We start from the raw sequence: 18274 nt of genomic DNA, 5'->3' as shown, positions 1-18274 counted from the left end.
CTGTGCTGGGTCGTGCCTGGGGCTGCTCGCAGCATCTCAGTGCCTGACCCACAGCATCGCTTCTGTTTCCCCGGCCCTGCCCAGTGCAGGCAGCTGGGACTCTACTGAGTGCACCCGCAGCAGCGGAGGTGAGTGAGTGGTGCGGGGACATGTGGGTCCCTCAGGGCAGTCCTGGGCTTGGCAGGGCTTCCTGCTGAGGACTTTCACAGCCTGGGACAACAGCGAGTGACTGTGGCCTCTCTTCCTCTTGCAGTGAGACACCACCGCTGCAGCTCTGGTGAAGAACAGCTCGTCATCCTCAGTTCTCCCGGACAGCTGCAGCGAGAGGAACATGTCTGCAGGAGAGGAGTGGACATGTTCCATCTGTCGCGATGTGCGACAGGACGTGGCCCATGCAATTCCATGTAATCACACATTCTGCCTGGGCTGCATCCATCGGTGGGCGAAGCTGAGGGACAGCTGCCCGCTGTGCAGGACGGCCATGCGGACCATCCGGGTCTGCGTGCGGGGAGACAATCAGTTCGTGGACTGCATCGTCTCCCCACCTGCAGTGCCGGTGCCCATCAGCTTCATCACCACCACCGGCCGCAGAGGTGCTGCGGCATCTGCTCCACTGCCAGCTGTGCAGAGGGATGTGGGAGCAGCGAGAGTGGGTGGCCTCCTGCCCGAGGAGTGGGCGGCACTCTTCAGGGAGAGACGTGACCTCCTCTTCCCAGTGCAGCCCTGGATACAGGACATCTTCTCCCAGATCCAGGAGCTGCCCTGGTGGCAGATCTGTGGGCTGGAGAGTGTCATCCTGGCTCTTCTGTGCCGAGTGGGGCTGAACAGGGATGCCCTGGTGTACCACGCACAGCCCACCCTGGGACCTATCACGGCAGCATTCATGGACGCGCTCATCGAAGTCATCGTGAGCCGGTGCGGCCAGGAGGCCCGGAGGCTGCTGGGCCTCGAAGATGCCAGCGCTGCCCAGGAGCAGGAGCACGAGGACGGGCCCGAAGAGCCCAGTGCTGCCCAGGAGCACGAGGATGGCCCCCCAGCCCCGTCCGGTCCCTCCACATCTCCTCAGGGGACCGTTGCCCCCAGCACCTCTCCCTCCGGCAGCTCCGCGGGTCCCGACGCGGAGGAGCTCCCCGGCACGTCCAGCGGGGCCCTCGGCAGAGGTCCCGGCGAGCCGGGTTCCGAGGCAGCCGGTCCCTCTGAGCAGGGCCGCAGCCGCGGCTCCTCCTCTCGCGGCCGGGGCAGGAATCGCTCGGCTGGGGGATCCCGGCGCCCCACCAAGAGGAGGGCCGGCAGCGCCCAGCGCGCTCCTCTGCCCTGCAAGAGGCGGCGCCACCGGCGCCTCTAAATGGGGCTTACACGGCTTAACAATAAAAGATAAAAACACACAAGCACGCGTTGTTCCAGTGTCTTGCACATAGGACTGCATCGCTGGACGGCCTGTCAGCCTGGCCGCTCAAAGCAGCGAGTGATCTGTGTCTCTGGAATTGCCAGAGTGAGGGTGTAGAAAAGTGGAGTGTGAAAGAAAGGGAAAAGGATAGGGAAAGTGAGGGAAAGGATTCAGGGAAGGGGAAGATAAAGGAGAAAGGAAAAGGAAAGTGAAAGGAATCGGAAGTGGAAAGGAAAGGAGGGGGAGGGAAGGGACTGTGGGACTGCAAAGGGAAAGTGGAAGTGGAGGGGAAGGGGAAGGGAAACGGGAAGGGGAAGAGGAAGGGGAAGAGAAAGAAGTTGCTTTCTACAGATTGTCTCCTGAAATAAAATGGCAGTGCATAGTACAAAGAACAGATTAGGCTCCGAACCACTGTAATTTAAGCAGGTGTTTTGCATTTAACATAAAAACTCAGAAAACCAAAATCAGCCTTCAACCAGTCATAGGAAATGATAAATAGCTAGAGAGTTACTACATTAAAGTGACCTTGTGTTCAAATAAATAAACTTCGGGAGCAAATAAATGAGCATAATGACTGGCAACTACTGAGTGAGTACAGTATTGGCATAAGTTATAATCCGATTTAACATGCTCTGGTCATATCTACTGTTACGTGAACTTTTTAGGCCCAATGTCTGGGCACCAAAAGGACTGCTGTGGTTTAACCCAGCAGGCAGCTGAGAATTACACAGCCCTGTGAGCCTGCCCAGTGGGATGAGAGATAGAATTAGGGAAAAAGAAGAAAAAGAGATAAAACACCACAATAGGAAAGAAAAGGAAAAGGGAAAAAATAAAAATTAAAAAAAAAACCAAAAAACCCAAGTGTGTCACAATGCAATCACTCACCACCCACTGACTGATACCCATAGGATATGGAATATCCCGTTGGCTTTTTTGGGTCAGCTGTCCTGGTTCTGTCTCTTCCCAGGACCCCCAGCTCCTTACTTACTGGGCAGCCTGAGAAGCTGAAACATGCTTGACTCTGTAAAGCACTGCTCTGCAACAACTGAAACATTGGTGTGTTATGAACATTGTTTTCCTAGTATGTCCAAAACACAGCAACATGCCAGCTACAGTGATGTGGTTTAACTCTGTCCCGGTCAAAACCAGTGCCCACCTCTTATTCCCTATAATTTATGTCATACACATGTCTCACTCTTCTACAACTGGGTGACCAGACTGGAAAATGAGGGAAGGCTGTTGATGTAGTCTACCTAGATTTCAGCAAAGCCTTTGACACAGTGTCTCATGGTGTTCTCCTGGGGAAACTGGCTGCCCGTGGCCTGGACAGGTCTACCCTTCTTTGGACAAGGAACTGGCTACAGGGCTGTGCCCAGTGGGTAGTGGTTAATGGAGTTAAGACCAGCTGGTGACCCATTACAAGTGGTGTCCCCCAGGGATCAGTACTGGGGCCCATCTTGTTTAATATCTTCATCAATGACCTAGATGAGGAGACTGAGTGTACCCTCAGTAAGTTTGCAGATGACTCCAAGCTGGGAGGTAGTTCTGATCTGCCTGAGGGTAGGGAGGCCCTTCAGAGGGATCTGGATAAGCCGGATCACTGGGTTGATCTTGTAGGTCCTTTCCAACCTTGTGATTGTACGGTTCTATGATTCTATGCTAAACACACTGCCAGGGGTCAGGACTAGGTCACTGTCCTTCTTAATTAACTTTTTAAAAATGGGTGCAGTGTTCCATTTTCTTGTCAGTGGGGACTTCTTGGCAGCTTTTTAAGTCTGGTAGAGAGTGGCTTATCAAGTCCATCTTTTGATTCCTTATGGACTCTGGGATGGAACTTCTCAGGTCTTGGGGATATGTCCAAAGCTCTGAAAGTGGCCTTATGCTTGATCTTCATAGGATGGGAGGCACTTTGTTTCCCCAGGTGAACGCCAGTGAAAACTGGTCACCTCAGAGTGAGGGACTAGACCAAGTGTACTGTGAGTCTGTATAACACCCTGAGAAACTCTTAAGCCACAGGAGAGTACCTGGTGTCACTTCTCTTGATTTGACATGTGTTCCAGTCCTGGAACTGGGGCAAGAGAAGGCTCCAGAAGTCCAGGCACTGGGACGTATAAATAGGGGTTCACACAAGTCCAGGGGAGGCCCCTTCTCAACACACCTGACACCCCCACTGGCAGGTCAGATGCTGGATTCAGAACTGGTGAATTCTCTCCCCCACCCTTCAACCAACTGTTTTTCTTTCTTTCATCCTGAAGTTGCTAAGGCAAGGCTTCCCAAAAGCTGGTAAGTAACTCAGGGTTTACTTTGATTTCCCATAAAGCTGCACAGCTTAGATAGATATGCTTCTGAGAGGCCCAACACATACTGGATCGTGGTTCTATAAAGATTTCTCTTTAAAGTGGATTTTTGGGCATGGTCCGTGTTATTCCATCTCAATCCAGTCTGGGGGGATTCATGAATTCGACTAATTCCCCCATCCCAGAGGTGGGGTGTGACACTCAGGAAGAAATATATATCCAGACTGAGAATGGAAGATATTTCTGAAAAGCATCAGGGTCATGCTTACAGAAGAGGAATGGGAAAGACTGACCAGACATTCCTGAAGCAAGGAGAATGTCAAACCCAATTTCTGTGTAACACACTAGTGAAAAACCTACAGTTTATTACTGAAGAAACAGAGGATGTATATAATAGCTGTTGATTTAATCAAAGAAAATAAAAGTTCTATGTATTAGTGTCAATTGTAATGCATAAAAGGTGGACTGGAATGAAAAGGAAGGAACAGCCAATTAGGAACAGGAAAAGAAAATAGCATCTTGAAACTGGGGTGCTGTGTAGGCGGACAGCCCATGGTGATGACCCCCAGCAACAGGCTGTGACATCACCGGGTGACGGATTGTGACTGCTCAGCCCTCACTGCTCATAGTGGGGTGCGGGCAGCGCCTGGCTCAGTCTGGCTCGTTCCTGGACCCTGCTGAGCAGCTCTGCGAGGCTTGGAGGTTCTTCGAGCAAGGTTTTGGCTGTGCTGTGCTGGGTCGTGCCTGGGGCTGCTCGCAGCATCTCAGTGCCTGACCCACAGCATCGCTTCTGTTTCCCCGGCCCTGCCCAGTGCAGGCAGCTGGGACTCTACTGAGTGCACCCGCAGCAGCGGAGGTGAGTGAGTGGTGCGGGGACATGTGGGTCCCTCAGGGCAGTCCTGGGCTTGGCAGGGCTTCCTGCTGAGGACTTTCACAGCCTGGGACAACAGCGAGTGACTGTGGCCTCTCTTCCTCTTGCAGTGAGACACCACCGCTGCAGCTCTGGTGAAGAACAGCTCGTCATCCTCAGTTCTCCCGGACAGCTGCAGCGAGAGGAACATGTCTGCAGGAGAGGAGTGGACATGTTCCATCTGTCGCGATGTGCGACAGGACGTGGCCCATGCAATTCCATGTAATCACACATTCTGCCTGGGCTGCATCCATCGGTGGGCGAAGCTGAGGGACAGCTGCCCGCTGTGCAGGACGGCCATGCGGACCATCCGGGTCTGCGTGCGGGGAGACAATCAGTTCGTGGACTGCATCGTCTCCCCACCTGCAGTGCCGGTGCCCATCAGCTTCATCACCACCACCGGCCGCAGAGGTGCTGCGGCATCTGCTCCACTGCCAGCTGTGCAGAGGGATGTGGGAGCAGCGAGAGTGGGTGGCCTCCTGCCCGAGGAGTGGGCGGCACTCTTCAGGGAGAGACGTGACCTCCTCTTCCCAGTGCAGCCCTGGATACAGGACATCTTCTCCCAGATCCAGGAGCTGCCCTGGTGGCAGATCTGTGGGCTGGAGAGTGTCATCCTGGCTCTTCTGTGCCGAGTGGGGCTGAACAGGGATGCCCTGGTGTACCACGCACAGCCCACCCTGGGACCTATCACGGCAGCATTCATGGACGCGCTCATCGAAGTCATCGTGAGCCGGTGCGGCCAGGAGGCCCGGAGGCTGCTGGGCCTCGAAGATGCCAGCGCTGCCCAGGAGCAGGAGCACGAGGACGGGCCCGAAGAGCCCAGTGCTGCCCAGGAGCACGAGGATGGCCCCCCAGCCCCGTCCGGTCCCTCCACATCTCCTCAGGGGACCGTTGCCCCCAGCACCTCTCCCTCCGGCAGCTCCGCGGGTCCCGACGCGGAGGAGCTCCCCGGCACGTCCAGCGGGGCCCTCGGCAGAGGTCCCGGCGAGCCGGGTTCCGAGGCAGCCGGTCCCTCTGAGCAGGGCCGCAGCCGCGGCTCCTCCTCTCGCGGCCGGGGCAGGAATCGCTCGGCTGGGGGATCCCGGCGCCCCACCAAGAGGAGGGCCGGCAGCGCCCAGCGCGCTCCTCTGCCCTGCAAGAGGCGGCGCCACCGGCGCCTCTAAATGGGGCTTACACGGCTTAACAATAAAAGATAAAAACACACAAGCACGCGTTGTTCCAGTGTCTTGCACATAGGACTGCATCGCTGGACGGCCTGTCAGCCTGGCCGCTCAAAGCAGCGAGTGATCTGTGTCTCTGGAATTGCCAGAGTGAGGGTGTAGAAAAGTGGAGTGTGAAAGAAAGGGAAAAGGATAGGGAAAGTGAGGGAAAGGATTCAGGGAAGGGGAAGATAAAGGAGAAAGGAAAAGGAAAGTGAAAGGAATCGGAAGTGGAAAGGAAAGGAGGGGGAGGGAAGGGACTGTGGGACTGCAAAGGGAAAGTGGAAGTGGAGGGGAAGGGGAAGGGAAATGGGAAGGGGAAGAGGAAGGGGAAGAGAAAGAAGTTGCTTTCTACAGATTGTCTCCTGAAATAAAATGGCAGTGCATAGTACAAAGAACAGATTAGGCTCCGAACCACTGTAATTTAAGCAGGTGTTTTGCATTTAACATAAAAACTCAGAAAACCAAAATCAGCCTTCAACCAGTCATAGGAAATGATAAATAGCTAGAGAGTTACTACATTAAAGTGACCTTGTGTTCAAATAAATAAACTTCGGGAGCAAATAAATGAGCATAATGACTGGCAACTACTGAGTGAGTACAGTATTGGCATAAGTTATAATCCGATTTAACATGCTCTGGTCATATCTACTGTTACGTGAACTTTTTAGGCCCAATGTCTGGGCACCAAAAGGACTGCTGTGGTTTAACCCAGCAGGCAGCTGAGAATTACACAGCCCTGTGAGCCTGCCCAGTGGGATGAGAGATAGAATTAGGGAAAAAGAAGAAAAAGAGATAAAACACCACAATAGGAAAGAAAAGGAAAAGGGAAAAAATAAAAATTAAAAAAAAAACCAAAAAACCCAAGTGTGTCACAATGCAATCACTCACCACCCACTGACTGATACCCATAGGATATGGAATATCCCGTTGGCTTTTTTGGGTCAGCTGTCCTGGTTCTGTCTCTTCCCAGGACCCCCAGCTCCTTACTTACTGGGCAGCCTGAGAAGCTGAAACATGCTTGACTCTGTAAAGCACTGCTCTGCAACAACTGAAACATTGGTGTGTTATGAACATTGTTTTCCTAGTATGTCCAAAACACAGCAACATGCCAGCTACAGTGATGTGGTTTAACTCTGTCCCGGTCAAAACCAGTGCCCACCTCTTATTCCCTATAATTTATGTCATACACATGTCTCACTCTTCTACAACTGGGTGACCAGACTGGAAAATGAGGGAAGGCTGTTGATGTAGTCTACCTAGATTTCAGCAAAGCCTTTGACACAGTGTCTCATGGTGTTCTCCTGGGGAAACTGGCTGCCCGTGGCCTGGACAGGTCTACCCTTCTTTGGACAAGGAACTGGCTACAGGGCTGTGCCCAGTGGGTAGTGGTTAATGGAGTTAAGACCAGCTGGTGACCCATTACAAGTGGTGTCCCCCAGGGATCAGTACTGGGGCCCATCTTGTTTAATATCTTCATCAATGACCTAGATGAGGAGACTGAGTGTACCCTCAGTAAGTTTGCAGATGACTCCAAGCTGGGAGGTAGTTCTGATCTGCCTGAGGGTAGGGAGGCCCTTCAGAGGGATCTGGATAAGCCGGATCACTGGGTTGATCTTGTAGGTCCTTTCCAACCTTGTGATTGTACGGTTCTATGATTCTATGCTAAACACACTGCCAGGGGTCAGGACTAGGTCACTGTCCTTCTTAATTAACTTTTTAAAAATGGGTGCAGTGTTCCATTTTCTTGTCAGTGGGGACTTCTTGGCAGCTTTTTAAGTCTGGTAGAGAGTGGCTTATCAAGTCCATCTTTTGATTCCTTATGGACTCTGGGATGGAACTTCTCAGGTCTTGGGGATATGTCCAAAGCTCTGAAAGTGGCCTTATGCTTGATCTTCATAGGATGGGAGGCACTTTGTTTCCCCAGGTGAACGCCAGTGAAAACTGGTCACCTCAGAGTGAGGGACTAGACCAAGTGTACTGTGAGTCTGTATAACACCCTGAGAAACTCTTAAGCCACAGGAGAGTACCTGGTGTCACTTCTCTTGATTTGACATGTGTTCCAGTCCTGGAACTGGGGCAAGAGAAGGCTCCAGAAGTCCAGGCACTGGGACGTATAAATAGGGGTTCACACAAGTCCAGGGGAGGCCCCTTCTCAACACACCTGACACCCCCACTGGCAGGTCAGATGCTGGATTCAGAACTGGTGAATTCTCTCCCCCACCCTTCAACCAACTGTTTTTCTTTCTTTCATCCTGAAGTTGCTAAGGCAAGGCTTCCCAAAAGCTGGTAAGTAACTCAGGGTTTACTTTGATTTCCCATAAAGCTGCACAGCTTAGATAGATATGCTTCTGAGAGGCCCAACACATACTGGATCGTGGTTCTATAAAGATTTCTCTTTAAAGTGGATTTTTGGGCATGGTCCGTGTTATTCCATCTCAATCCAGTCTGGGGGGATTCATGAATTCGACTAATTCCCCCATCCCAGAGGTGGGGTGTGACACTCAGGAAGAAATATATATCCAGACTGAGAATGGAAGATATTTCTGAAAAGCATCAGGGTCATGCTTACAGAAGAGGAATGGGAAAGACTGACCAGACATTCCTGAAGCAAGGAGAATGTCAAACCCAATTTCTGTGTAACACACTAGTGAAAAACCTACAGTTTATTACTGAAGAAACAGAGGATGTATATAATAGCTGTTGATTTAATCAAAGAAAATAAAAGTTCTATGTATTAGTGTCAATTGTAATGCATAAAAGGTGGACTGGAATGAAAAGGAAGGAACAGCCAATTAGGAACAGGAAAAGAAAATAGCATCTTGAAACTGGGGTGCTGTGTAGGCGGACAGCCCATGGTGATGACCCCCAGCAACAGGCTGTGACATCACCGGGTGACGGATTGTGACTGCTCAGCCCTCACTGCTCATAGTGGGGTGCGGGCAGCGCCTGGCTCAGTCTGGCTCGTTCCTGGACCCTGCTGAGCAGCTCTGCGAGGCTTGGAGGTTCTTCGAGCAAGGTTTTGGCTGTGCTGTGCTGGGTCGTGCCTGGGGCTGCTCGCAGCATCTCAGTGCCTGACCCACAGCATCGCTTCTGTTTCCCCGGCCCTGCCCAGTGCAGGCAGCTGGGACTCTACTGAGTGCACCCGCAGCAGCGGAGGTGAGTGAGTGGTGCGGGGACATGTGGGTCCCTCAGGGCAGTCCTGGGCTTGGCAGGGCTTCCTGCTGAGGACTTTCACAGCCTGGGACAACAGCGAGTGACTGTGGCCTCTCTTCCTCTTGCAGTGAGACACCACCGCTGCAGCTCTGGTGAAGAACAGCTCGTCATCCTCAGTTCTCCCGGACAGCTGCAGCGAGAGGAACATGTCTGCAGGAGAGGAGTGGACATGTTCCATCTGTCGCGATGTGCGACAGGACGTGGCCCATGCAATTCCATGTAATCACACATTCTGCCTGGGCTGCATCCATCGGTGGGCGAAGCTGAGGGACAGCTGCCCGCTGTGCAGGACAGCCATGCGGACCATCCGGGTCTGCGTGCGGGGAGACAATCAGTTCGTGGACTGCATCGTCTCCCCACCTGCAGTGCCGGTGCCCATCAGCTTCATCACCACCACCGGCCGCAGAGGTGCTGCGGCATCTGCTCCACTGCCAGCTGTGCAGAGGGATGTGGGAGCAGCGAGAGTGGGTGGCCTCCTGCCCGAGGAGTGGGCGGCACTCTTCAGGGAGAGACGTGACCTCCTCTTCCCAGTGCAGCCCTGGATACAGGACATCTTCTCCCAGATCCAGGAGCTGCCCTGGTGGCAGATCTGTGGGCTGGAGAGTGTCATCCTGGCTCTTCTGTGCCGAGTGGGGCTGAACAGGGATGCCCTGGTGTACCACGCACAGCCCACCCTGGGACCTATCACGGCAGCATTCATGGACGCGCTCATCGAAGTCATCGTGAGCCGGTGCGGCCAGGAGGCCCGGAGGCTGCTGGGCCTCGAAGATGCCAGCGCTGCCCAGGAGCAGGAGCACGAGGACGGGCCCGAAGAGCCCAGTGCTGCCCAGGAGCACGAGGATGGCCCCCCAGCCCCGTCCGGTCCCTCCACATCTCCTCAGGGGACCGTTGCCCCCAGCACCTCTCCCTCCGGCAGCTCCGCGGGTCCCGACGCGGAGGAGCTCCCCGGCACGTCCAGCGGGGCCCTCGGCAGAGGTCCCGGCGAGCCGGGTTCCGAGGCAGCCGGTCCCTCTGAGCAGGGCCGCAGCCGCGGCTCCTCCTCTCGCGGCCGGGGCAGGAATCGCTCGGCTGGGGGATCCCGGCGCCCCACCAAGAGGAGGGCCGGCAGCGCCCAGCGCGCTCCTCTGCCCTGCAAGAGGCGGCGCCACCGGCGCCTCTAAATGGGGCTTACACGGCTTAACAATAAAAGATAAAAACACACAAGCACGCGTTGTTCCAGTGTCTTGCACATAGGACTGCATCGCTGGACGGCCTGTCAGCCTGGCCGCTCAAAGCAGCGAGTGATCTGTGTCTCTGGAATTGCCAGAGTGAGGGTGTAGAAAAGTGGAGTGTGAAAGAAAGGGAAAAGGATAGGGAAAGTGAGGGAAAGGATTCAGGGAAGGGGAAGATAAAGGAGAAAGGAAAAGGAAAGTGAAAGGAATCGGAAGTGGAAAGGAAAGGAGGGGGAGGGAAGGGACTGTGGGACTGCAAAGGGAAAGTGGAAGTGGAGGGGAAGGGGAAGGGAAACGGGAAGGGGAAGAGGAAGGGGAAGAGAAAGAAGTTGCTTTCTACAGATTGTCTCCTGAAATAAAATGGCAGTGCATAGTACAAAGAACAGATTAGGCTCCGAACCACTGTAATTTAAGCAGGTGTTTTGCATTTAACATAAAAACTCAGAAAACCAAAATCAGCCTTCAACCAGTCATAGGAAATGATAAATAGCTAGAGAGTTACTACATTAAAGTGACCTTGTGTTCAAATAAATAAACTTCGGGAGCAAATAAATGAGCATAATGACTGGCAACTACTGAGTGAGTACAGTATTGGCATAAGTTATAATCCGATTTAACATGCTCTGGTCATATCTACTGTTACGTGAACTTTTTAGGCCCAATGTCTGGGCACCAAAAGGACTGCTGTGGTTTAACCCAGCAGGCAGCTGAGAATTACACAGCCCTGTGAGCCTGCCCAGTGGGATGAGAGATAGAATTAGGGAAAAAGAAGAAAAAGAGATAAAACACCACAATAGGAAAGAAAAGGAAAAGGGAAAAAATAAAAATTAAAAAAAAAACCAAAAAACCCAAGTGTGTCACAATGCAATCACTCACCACCCACTGACTGATACCCATAGGATATGGAATATCCCGTTGGCTTTTTTGGGTCAGCTGTCCTGGTTCTGTCTCTTCCCAGGACCCCCAGCTCCTTACTTACTGGGCAGCCTGAGAAGCTGAAACATGCTTGACTCTGTAAAGCACTGCTCTGCAACAACTGAAACATTGGTGTGTTATGAACATTGTTTTCCTAGTATGTCCAAAACACAGCAACATGCCAGCTACAGTGATGTGGTTTAACTCTGTCCCGGTCAAAACCAGTGCCCACCTCTTATTCCCTATAATTTATGTCATACACATGTCTCACTCTTCTACAACTGGGTGACCAGACTGGAAAATGAGGGAAGGCTGTTGATGTAGTCTACCTAGATTTCAGCAAAGCCTTTGACACAGTGTCTCATGGTGTTCTCCTGGGGAAACTGGCTGCCCGTGGCCTGGACAGGTCTACCCTTCTTTGGACAAGGAACTGGCTACAGGGCTGTGCCCAGTGGGTAGTGGTTAATGGAGTTAAGACCAGCTGGTGACCCATTACAAGTGGTGTCCCCCAGGGATCAGTACTGGGGCCCATCTTGTTTAATATCTTCATCAATGACCTAGATGAGGAGACTAAGTGTACCCTCAGTAAGTTTGCAGATGACTCCAAGCTGGGAGGTAGTTCTGATCTGCCTGAGGGTAGGGAGGCCCTTCAGAGGGATCTGGATAAGCCGGATCACTGGGTTGATCTTGTAGGTCCTTTCCAACCTTGTGATTGTACGGTTCTATGATTCTATGCTAAACACACTGCCAGGGGTCAGGACTAGGTCACTGTCCTTCTTAATTAACTTTTTAAAAATGGGTGCAGTGTTCCATTTTCTTGTCAGTGGGGACTTCTTGGCAGCTTTTTAAGTCTGGTAGAGAGTGGCTTATCAAGTCCATCTTTTGATTCCTTATGGACTCTGGGATGGAACTTCTCAGGTCTTGGGGATATGTCCAAAGCTCTGAAAGTGGCCTTATGCTTGATCTTCATAGGATGGGAGGCACTTTGTTTCCCCAGGTGAACGCCAGTGAAAACTGGTCACCTCAGAGTGAGGGACTAGACCAAGTGTACTGTGAGTCTGTATAACACCCTGAGAAACTCTTAAGCCACAGGAGAGTACCTGGTGTCACTTCTCTTGATTTGACATGTGTTCCAGTCCTGGAACTGGGGCAAGAGAAGGCTCCAGAAGTCCAGGCACTGGGACGTATAAATAGGGGTTCACACAAGTCCAGGGGAGGCCCCTTCTCAACACACCTGACACCCCCACTGGCAGGTCAGATGCTGGATTCAGAACTGGTGAATTCTCTCCCCCACCCTTCAACCAACTGTTTTTCTTTCTTTCATCCTGAAGTTGCTAAGGCAAGGCTTCCCAAAAGCTGGTAAGTAACTCAGGGTTTACTTTGATTTCCCATAAAGCTGCACAGCTTAGATAGATATGCTTCTGAGAGGCCCAACACATACTGGATCGTGGTTCTATAAAGATTTCTCTTTAAAGTGGATTTTTGGGCATGGTCCGTGTTATTCCATCTCAATCCAGTCTGGGGGGATTCATGAATTCGACTAATTCCCCCATCCCAGAGGTGGGGTGTGACACTCAGGAAGAAATATATATCCAGACTGAGAATGGAAGATATTTCTGAAAAGCATCAGGGTCATGCTTACAGAAGAGGAATGGGAAAGACTGACCAGACATTCCTGAAGCAAGGAGAATGTCAAACCCAATTTCTGTGTAACACACTAGTGAAAAACCTACAGTTTATTACTGAAGAAACAGAGGATGTATATAATAGCTGTTGATTTAATCAAAGAAAATAAAAGTTCTATGTATTAGTGTCAATTGTAATGCATAAAAGGTGGACTGGAATGAAAAGGAAGGAACAGCCAATTAGGAACAGGAAAAGAAAATAGCATCTTGAAACTGGGGTGCTGTGTAGGCGGACAGCCCATGGTGATGACCCCCAGCAACAGGCTGTGACATCACCGGGTGACGGATTGTGACTGCTCAGCCCTCACTGCTCATAGTGGGGTGCGGGCAGCGCCTGGCTCAGTCTGGCTCGTTCCTGGACCCTGCTGAGCAGCTCTGCGAGGCTTGGAGGTTCTTCGAGCAAGGTTTTGGCTGTGCTGTGCTGGGTCGTGCCTGGGGCTGCTCGCAGCATCTCAGTGCCTGACCCACAGCATCGCTTCTGTTTCCCCGGCCCTGCCCAGTGCAGGCAGCTGGGACTCTACTGAGTGCACCCGCAGCAGCGGAGGTGAGTGAGTGGTGCGGGGACATGTGGGTCCCTCAGGGCAGTCCTGGGCTTGGCAGGGCTTCCTGCTGAGGACTTTCACAGCCTGGGACAACAGCGAGTGACTGTGGCCTCTCTTCCTCTTGCAGTGAGACACCACCGCTGCAGCTCTGGTGAAGAACAGCTCGTCATCCTCAGTTCTCCCGGACAGCTGCAGCGAGAGGAACATGTCTGCAGGAGAGGAGTGGACATGTTCCATCTGTCGCGATGTGCGACAGGACGTGGCCCATGCAATTCCATGTAATCACACATTCTGCCTGGGCTGCATCCATCGGTGGGCGAAGCTGAGGGACAGCTGCCCGCTGTGCAGGACGGCCATGCGGACCATCCGGGTCTGCGTGCGGGGAGACAATCAGTTCGTGGACTGCATCGTCTCCCCACCTGCAGTGCCGGTGCCCATCAGCTTCATCACCACCACCGGCCGCAGAGGTGCTGCGGCATCTGCTCCACTGCCAGCTGTGCAGAGGGATGTGGGAGCAGCGAGAGTGGGTGGCCTCCTGCCCGAGGAGTGGGCGGCACTCTTCAGGGAGAGACGTGACCTCCTCTTCCCAGTGCAGCCCTGGATACAGGACATCTTCTCCCAGATCCAGGAGCTGCCCTGGTGGCAGATCTGTGGGCTGGAGAGTGTCATCCTGGCTCTTCTGTGCCGAGTGGGGCTGAACAGGGATGCCCTGGTGTACCACGCACAGCCCACCCTGGGACCTATCACGGCAGCATTCATGGACGCGCTCATCGAAGTCATCGTGAGCCGGTGCGGCCAGGAGGCCCGGAGGCTGCTGGGCCTCGAAGATGCCAGCGCTGCCCAGGAGCAGGAGCACGAGGACGGGCCCGAAGAGCCCAGTGCTGCCCAGGAGCACGAGGATGGCCCCCCAGCCCCGTCCGGTCCCTCCACATCTCCTCAGGGGACCGTTGCCCCCAGCACCTCTCCCTCCGGCAGCTCCGCGGGTCCCGACGCGGAGGAGCTCCCCGGCACGTCCAGCGGGGCCCTCGGCAGAGGTCCCGGCGAGCCGGGTTCCGAGGCAGCCGGTCCCTCTGAGCAGGGCCGCAGCCGCGGCTCCTCCTCTCGCGGCCGGGGCAGGAATCGCTCGGCTGGGGGATCCCGGCGCCCCACCAAGAGGAGGGCCGGCAGCGCCCAGCGCGCTCCTCTGCCCTGCAAGAGGCGGCGCCACCGGCGCCTCTAAATGGGGCTTACACGGCTTAACAATAAAAGATAAAAACACACAAGCACGCGTTGTTCCAGTGTCTTGCACATAGGACTGCATCGCTGGACGGCCTGTCAGCCTGGCCGCTCAAAGCAGCGAGTGATCTGTGTCTCTGGAATTGCCAGAGTGAGGGTGTAGAAAAGTGGAGTGTGAAAGAAAGGGAAAAGGATAGGGAAAGTGAGGGAAAGGATTCAGGGAAGGGGAAGATAAAGGAGAAAGGAAAAGGAAAGTGAAAGGAATCGGAAGTGGAAAGGAAAGGAGGGGGAGGGAAGGGACTGTGGGACTGCAAAGGGAAAGTGGAAGTGGAGGGGAAGGGGAAGGGAAATGGGAAGGGGAAGAGGAAGGGGAAGAGAAAGAAGTTGCTTTCTACAGATTGTCTCCTGAAATAAAATGGCAGTGCATAGTACAAAGAACAGATTAGGCTCCGAACCACTGTAATTTAAGCAGGTGTTTTGCATTTAACATAAAAACTCAGAAAACCAAAATCAGCCTTCAACCAGTCATAGGAAATGATAAATAGCTAGAGAGTTACTACATTAAAGTGACCTTGTGTTCAAATAAATAAACTTCGGGAGCAAATAAATGAGCATAATGACTGGCAACTACTGAGTGAGTACAGTATTGGCATAAGTTATAATCCGATTTAACATGCTCTGGTCATATCTACTGTTACGTGAACTTTTTAGGCCCAATGTCTGGGCACCAAAAGGACTGCTGTGGTTTAACCCAGCAGGCAGCTGAGAATTACACAGCCCTGTGAGCCTGCCCAGTGGGATGAGAGATAGAATTAGGGAAAAAGAAGAAAAAGAGATAAAACACCACAATAGGAAAGAAAAGGAAAAGGGAAAAAATAAAAATTAAAAAAAAAACCAAAAAACCCAAGTGTGTCACAATGCAATCACTCACCACCCACTGACTGATACCCATAGGATATGGAATATCCCGTTGGCTTTTTTGGGTCAGCTGTCCTGGTTCTGTCTCTTCCCAGGACCCCCAGCTCCTTACTTACTGGGCAGCCTGAGAAGCTGAAACATGCTTGACTCTGTAAAGCACTGCTCTGCAACAACTGAAACATTGGTGTGTTATGAACATTGTTTTCCTAGTATGTCCAAAACACAGCAACATGCCAGCTACAGTGATGTGGTTTAACTCTGTCCCGGTCAAAACCAGTGCCCACCTCTTATTCCCTATAATTTATGTCATACACATGTCTCACTCTTCTACAACTGGGTGACCAGACTGGAAAATGAGGGAAGGCTGTTGATGTAGTCTACCTAGATTTCAGCAAAGCCTTTGACACAGTGTCTCATGGTGTTCTCCTGGGGAAACTGGCTGCCCGTGGCCTGGACAGGTCTACCCTTCTTTGGACAAGGAACTGGCTACAGGGCTGTGCCCAGTGGGTAGTGGTTAATGGAGTTAAGACCAGCTGGTGACCCATTACAAGTGGTGTCCCCCAGGGATCAGTACTGGGGCCCATCTTGTTTAATATCTTCATCAATGACCTAGATGAGGAGACTGAGTGTACCCTCAGTAAGTTTGCAGATGACTCCAAGCTGGGAGGTAGTTCTGATCTGCCTGAGGGTAGGGAGGCCCTTCAGAGGGATCTGGATAAGCCGGATCACTGGGTTGATCTTGTAGGTCCTTTCCACAACCTTGTGATTGTACGGTTCTATGATTCTATGCTAAACACACTGCCAGGGGTCAGGACTACGTCACTGTCCTTCTTAATTAACTTTTTAAAAATGGGTGCAGTGCTCCATTTTCTTGTCAGTGGGGACTTCTGCATCGTGTCCCCGCCCGCAGTGCCGGTGACCGTCGGCTTCAGCACCAGCACCGGCCCCAGTGGCGCTGCGGCATCTGCTCCGCCCTCTGCACCAGCGTCCCCTGAGCCCATGGCCGCGGAGCCGGAGAGAGTGGGCGGCCTCCCTCCAGAGGTCTGGGCTGCGCTGTTCAGGGTCAGACGAGACAACCTCGACCCGGTGCTGCCCTGGATTGAGCAGGAGCTCCGTCGCAACGGGGAGCTGCGCTGGTGGAAGATCAACTGGCTGAGGAGCGTGATCCTGGCGTTCCTGTGCCAGGTGGGGCCGGACAGGGACACCCTGGTGCAGTGCGTAGAGCACGCCCTGGGACCCATCACCGCACCGCTCATCGATGGCCTCGTCAGAACCATCGAGAGCCGGTGCGGCCAGGAGGCCTGGAGGATGCTGGGCCTCGAAGACCCCGGCGCTGCCCAGGAGCAGGAGAACGGCTCTGAAGACCCCGGCGCTGCCCCGGAGCACGAGGACGGCCCCGCTGCCCCGTCCGGTCCCGTCTCCTCCCCGCAGGATCCCGCCGCCCCCAGCGCCGCGCCCTCCGGCAGCTCCGGGGGTCCCGACGCGGAGGAGCTCCCCGGCACGTCCAGCGGGGCCCTCGGCACAGGATCCCGGCGCCCCACCAAGAGGAGGGCCGGCAGCGCCCAGAGCGCTCCTCCGCCCCGCAAGAGGCGGCGCCCCCGGCGCCACTAGCCGGGCTGTCACAGCTTTTAGTAGAATAAAAGATAGACAAAAACACACAAGCACGTGTCGTTCCCAGTGTTTGTCCTTTCAGACCTTCAGTCGTTCACCCTACACTCTACAGTGACATATGAGAGTCATTGTCAGAGCAAGCAGATGTTCCACTGCAGATCCTTCTCCTGGGCCTTTTGTGTGGTGTGAGCTTCAAGTCATATGACCATGACACACACTCATGGATAAACTGTAATACCATTCATGTTCACATCCACTTCTCAGTCCTGAGTCCATCTCTATTTTGTATCTCTTCCTAGAGGTATCGTGTGTGCTAAGCTAATAAAAATAATAAGGCCTTGTAATTCTGGAGTAGTCAGCTACGAGTTGAAGGTTGTTTTTATGTGTTTTGTTTTATTTCTCCCGAGTTTTACAGATTTTCACTGATGTTTGCAGCAACAACCTTCTAAAAAGTATCATAAATGTGAGAAAACTGGCAACTTCTCTAGCCTGGCCTGAATGACAAACTAGCTATCTTAAGTTACAACAGGAAAAACAAGTTGTAATCCATCATTTTTGGAGAGAATAAGTTTCCAATGAATGTCAAATTATGCATGTTTGTGTGAGTGTGCAGTCATTTGAAAACAGAAATAGTTAATATTTTTGCATTTGCTATGGAAACAAACAAACAAACAAACCAGTTTTGTTGAAAAATATGGATTGTTTTCACGGTAGTACTTATTTCACATGTTTCTGTGGTAGTGACTGTCTCTATTATGAAATACTGTCCTTCCTAAATGCTACAGCTAATTTTTTTTTTTTTTTCAGCAGCATTTAAATTAGATCTTATTAATTTATTTCTAGAAGAAAACAAACAGTTTCTGCACATGCTTAGTTATGCATTCTGATTTCTAAATATTTTTTTAGAAAATAAATTAATGTTTGTGCTGCTCATATTAAAAACTATAAAGGAATAGCTCTTTGATCTTCAAAGTGTGTCACTTCAAAATAACTCTATAAATTGTATCTCTTGCTCTGCTCAGATTCACTGCCATTTAATTACTTTTTTCATAGGAATTGTTTGTAAGTACCCGACACTGAACTGTGTGTGTTTTGCATTGGGGAACCAATTTTACATATCGTTTACATTTCATAACTTTCTATCCAGAGCTAATGAACTTTCCCAAAG

The 18274-nt window shown here is 52.2% G+C and overlaps 4 protein-coding genes across 4 annotated transcripts; all 4 read left to right on the top strand.

Moving 5' to 3' along the window:
- The first annotated feature begins 213 nt into the window (after window positions 1-213).
- Window positions 214-1388, top strand: LOC146753790 (uncharacterized). Its single transcript, XM_085528828.1, has one exon. The coding sequence runs from the start codon at window positions 332-334 to the stop codon at window positions 1343-1345; it is 1014 nt and encodes a 337-aa protein (XP_085384954.1). The 5' UTR covers window positions 214-331; the 3' UTR covers window positions 1346-1388.
- A 3237-nt stretch (window positions 1389-4625) lies between these two features.
- Window positions 4626-5800, top strand: LOC146753789 (uncharacterized). The gene has a single exon (XM_085528809.1). The coding sequence runs from the start codon at window positions 4744-4746 to the stop codon at window positions 5755-5757; it is 1014 nt and encodes a 337-aa protein (XP_085384935.1). The 5' UTR covers window positions 4626-4743; the 3' UTR covers window positions 5758-5800.
- Window positions 5801-9037: 3237 nt separating this feature from the next.
- Window positions 9038-10212, top strand: LOC146753788 (uncharacterized). Its single transcript, XM_085528776.1, has one exon. It carries the CDS (start codon window positions 9156-9158, stop codon window positions 10167-10169), a length of 1014 nt encoding a protein of 337 aa, XP_085384902.1. The 5' UTR covers window positions 9038-9155; the 3' UTR covers window positions 10170-10212.
- A 3237-nt stretch (window positions 10213-13449) lies between these two features.
- Window positions 13450-14624, top strand: LOC146753787 (uncharacterized). The gene has a single exon (XM_085528766.1). The coding sequence runs from the start codon at window positions 13568-13570 to the stop codon at window positions 14579-14581; it is 1014 nt and encodes a 337-aa protein (XP_085384892.1). The 5' UTR covers window positions 13450-13567; the 3' UTR covers window positions 14582-14624.
- Window positions 14625-18274: the final 3650 nt, after the last annotated feature.

The sequence above is a fragment of the Coturnix japonica genome, chromosome Z, assembly GCF_054131305.1.
Source record: "Coturnix japonica strain WE chromosome Z, WE-NBRP24, whole genome shotgun sequence".
NCBI lineage: Eukaryota > Metazoa > Chordata > Aves > Galliformes > Phasianidae > Coturnix > Coturnix japonica.
Note: the sequence above shows the minus strand (reverse complement) of the source record. Positions and strands in the feature narration are given on the sequence as shown.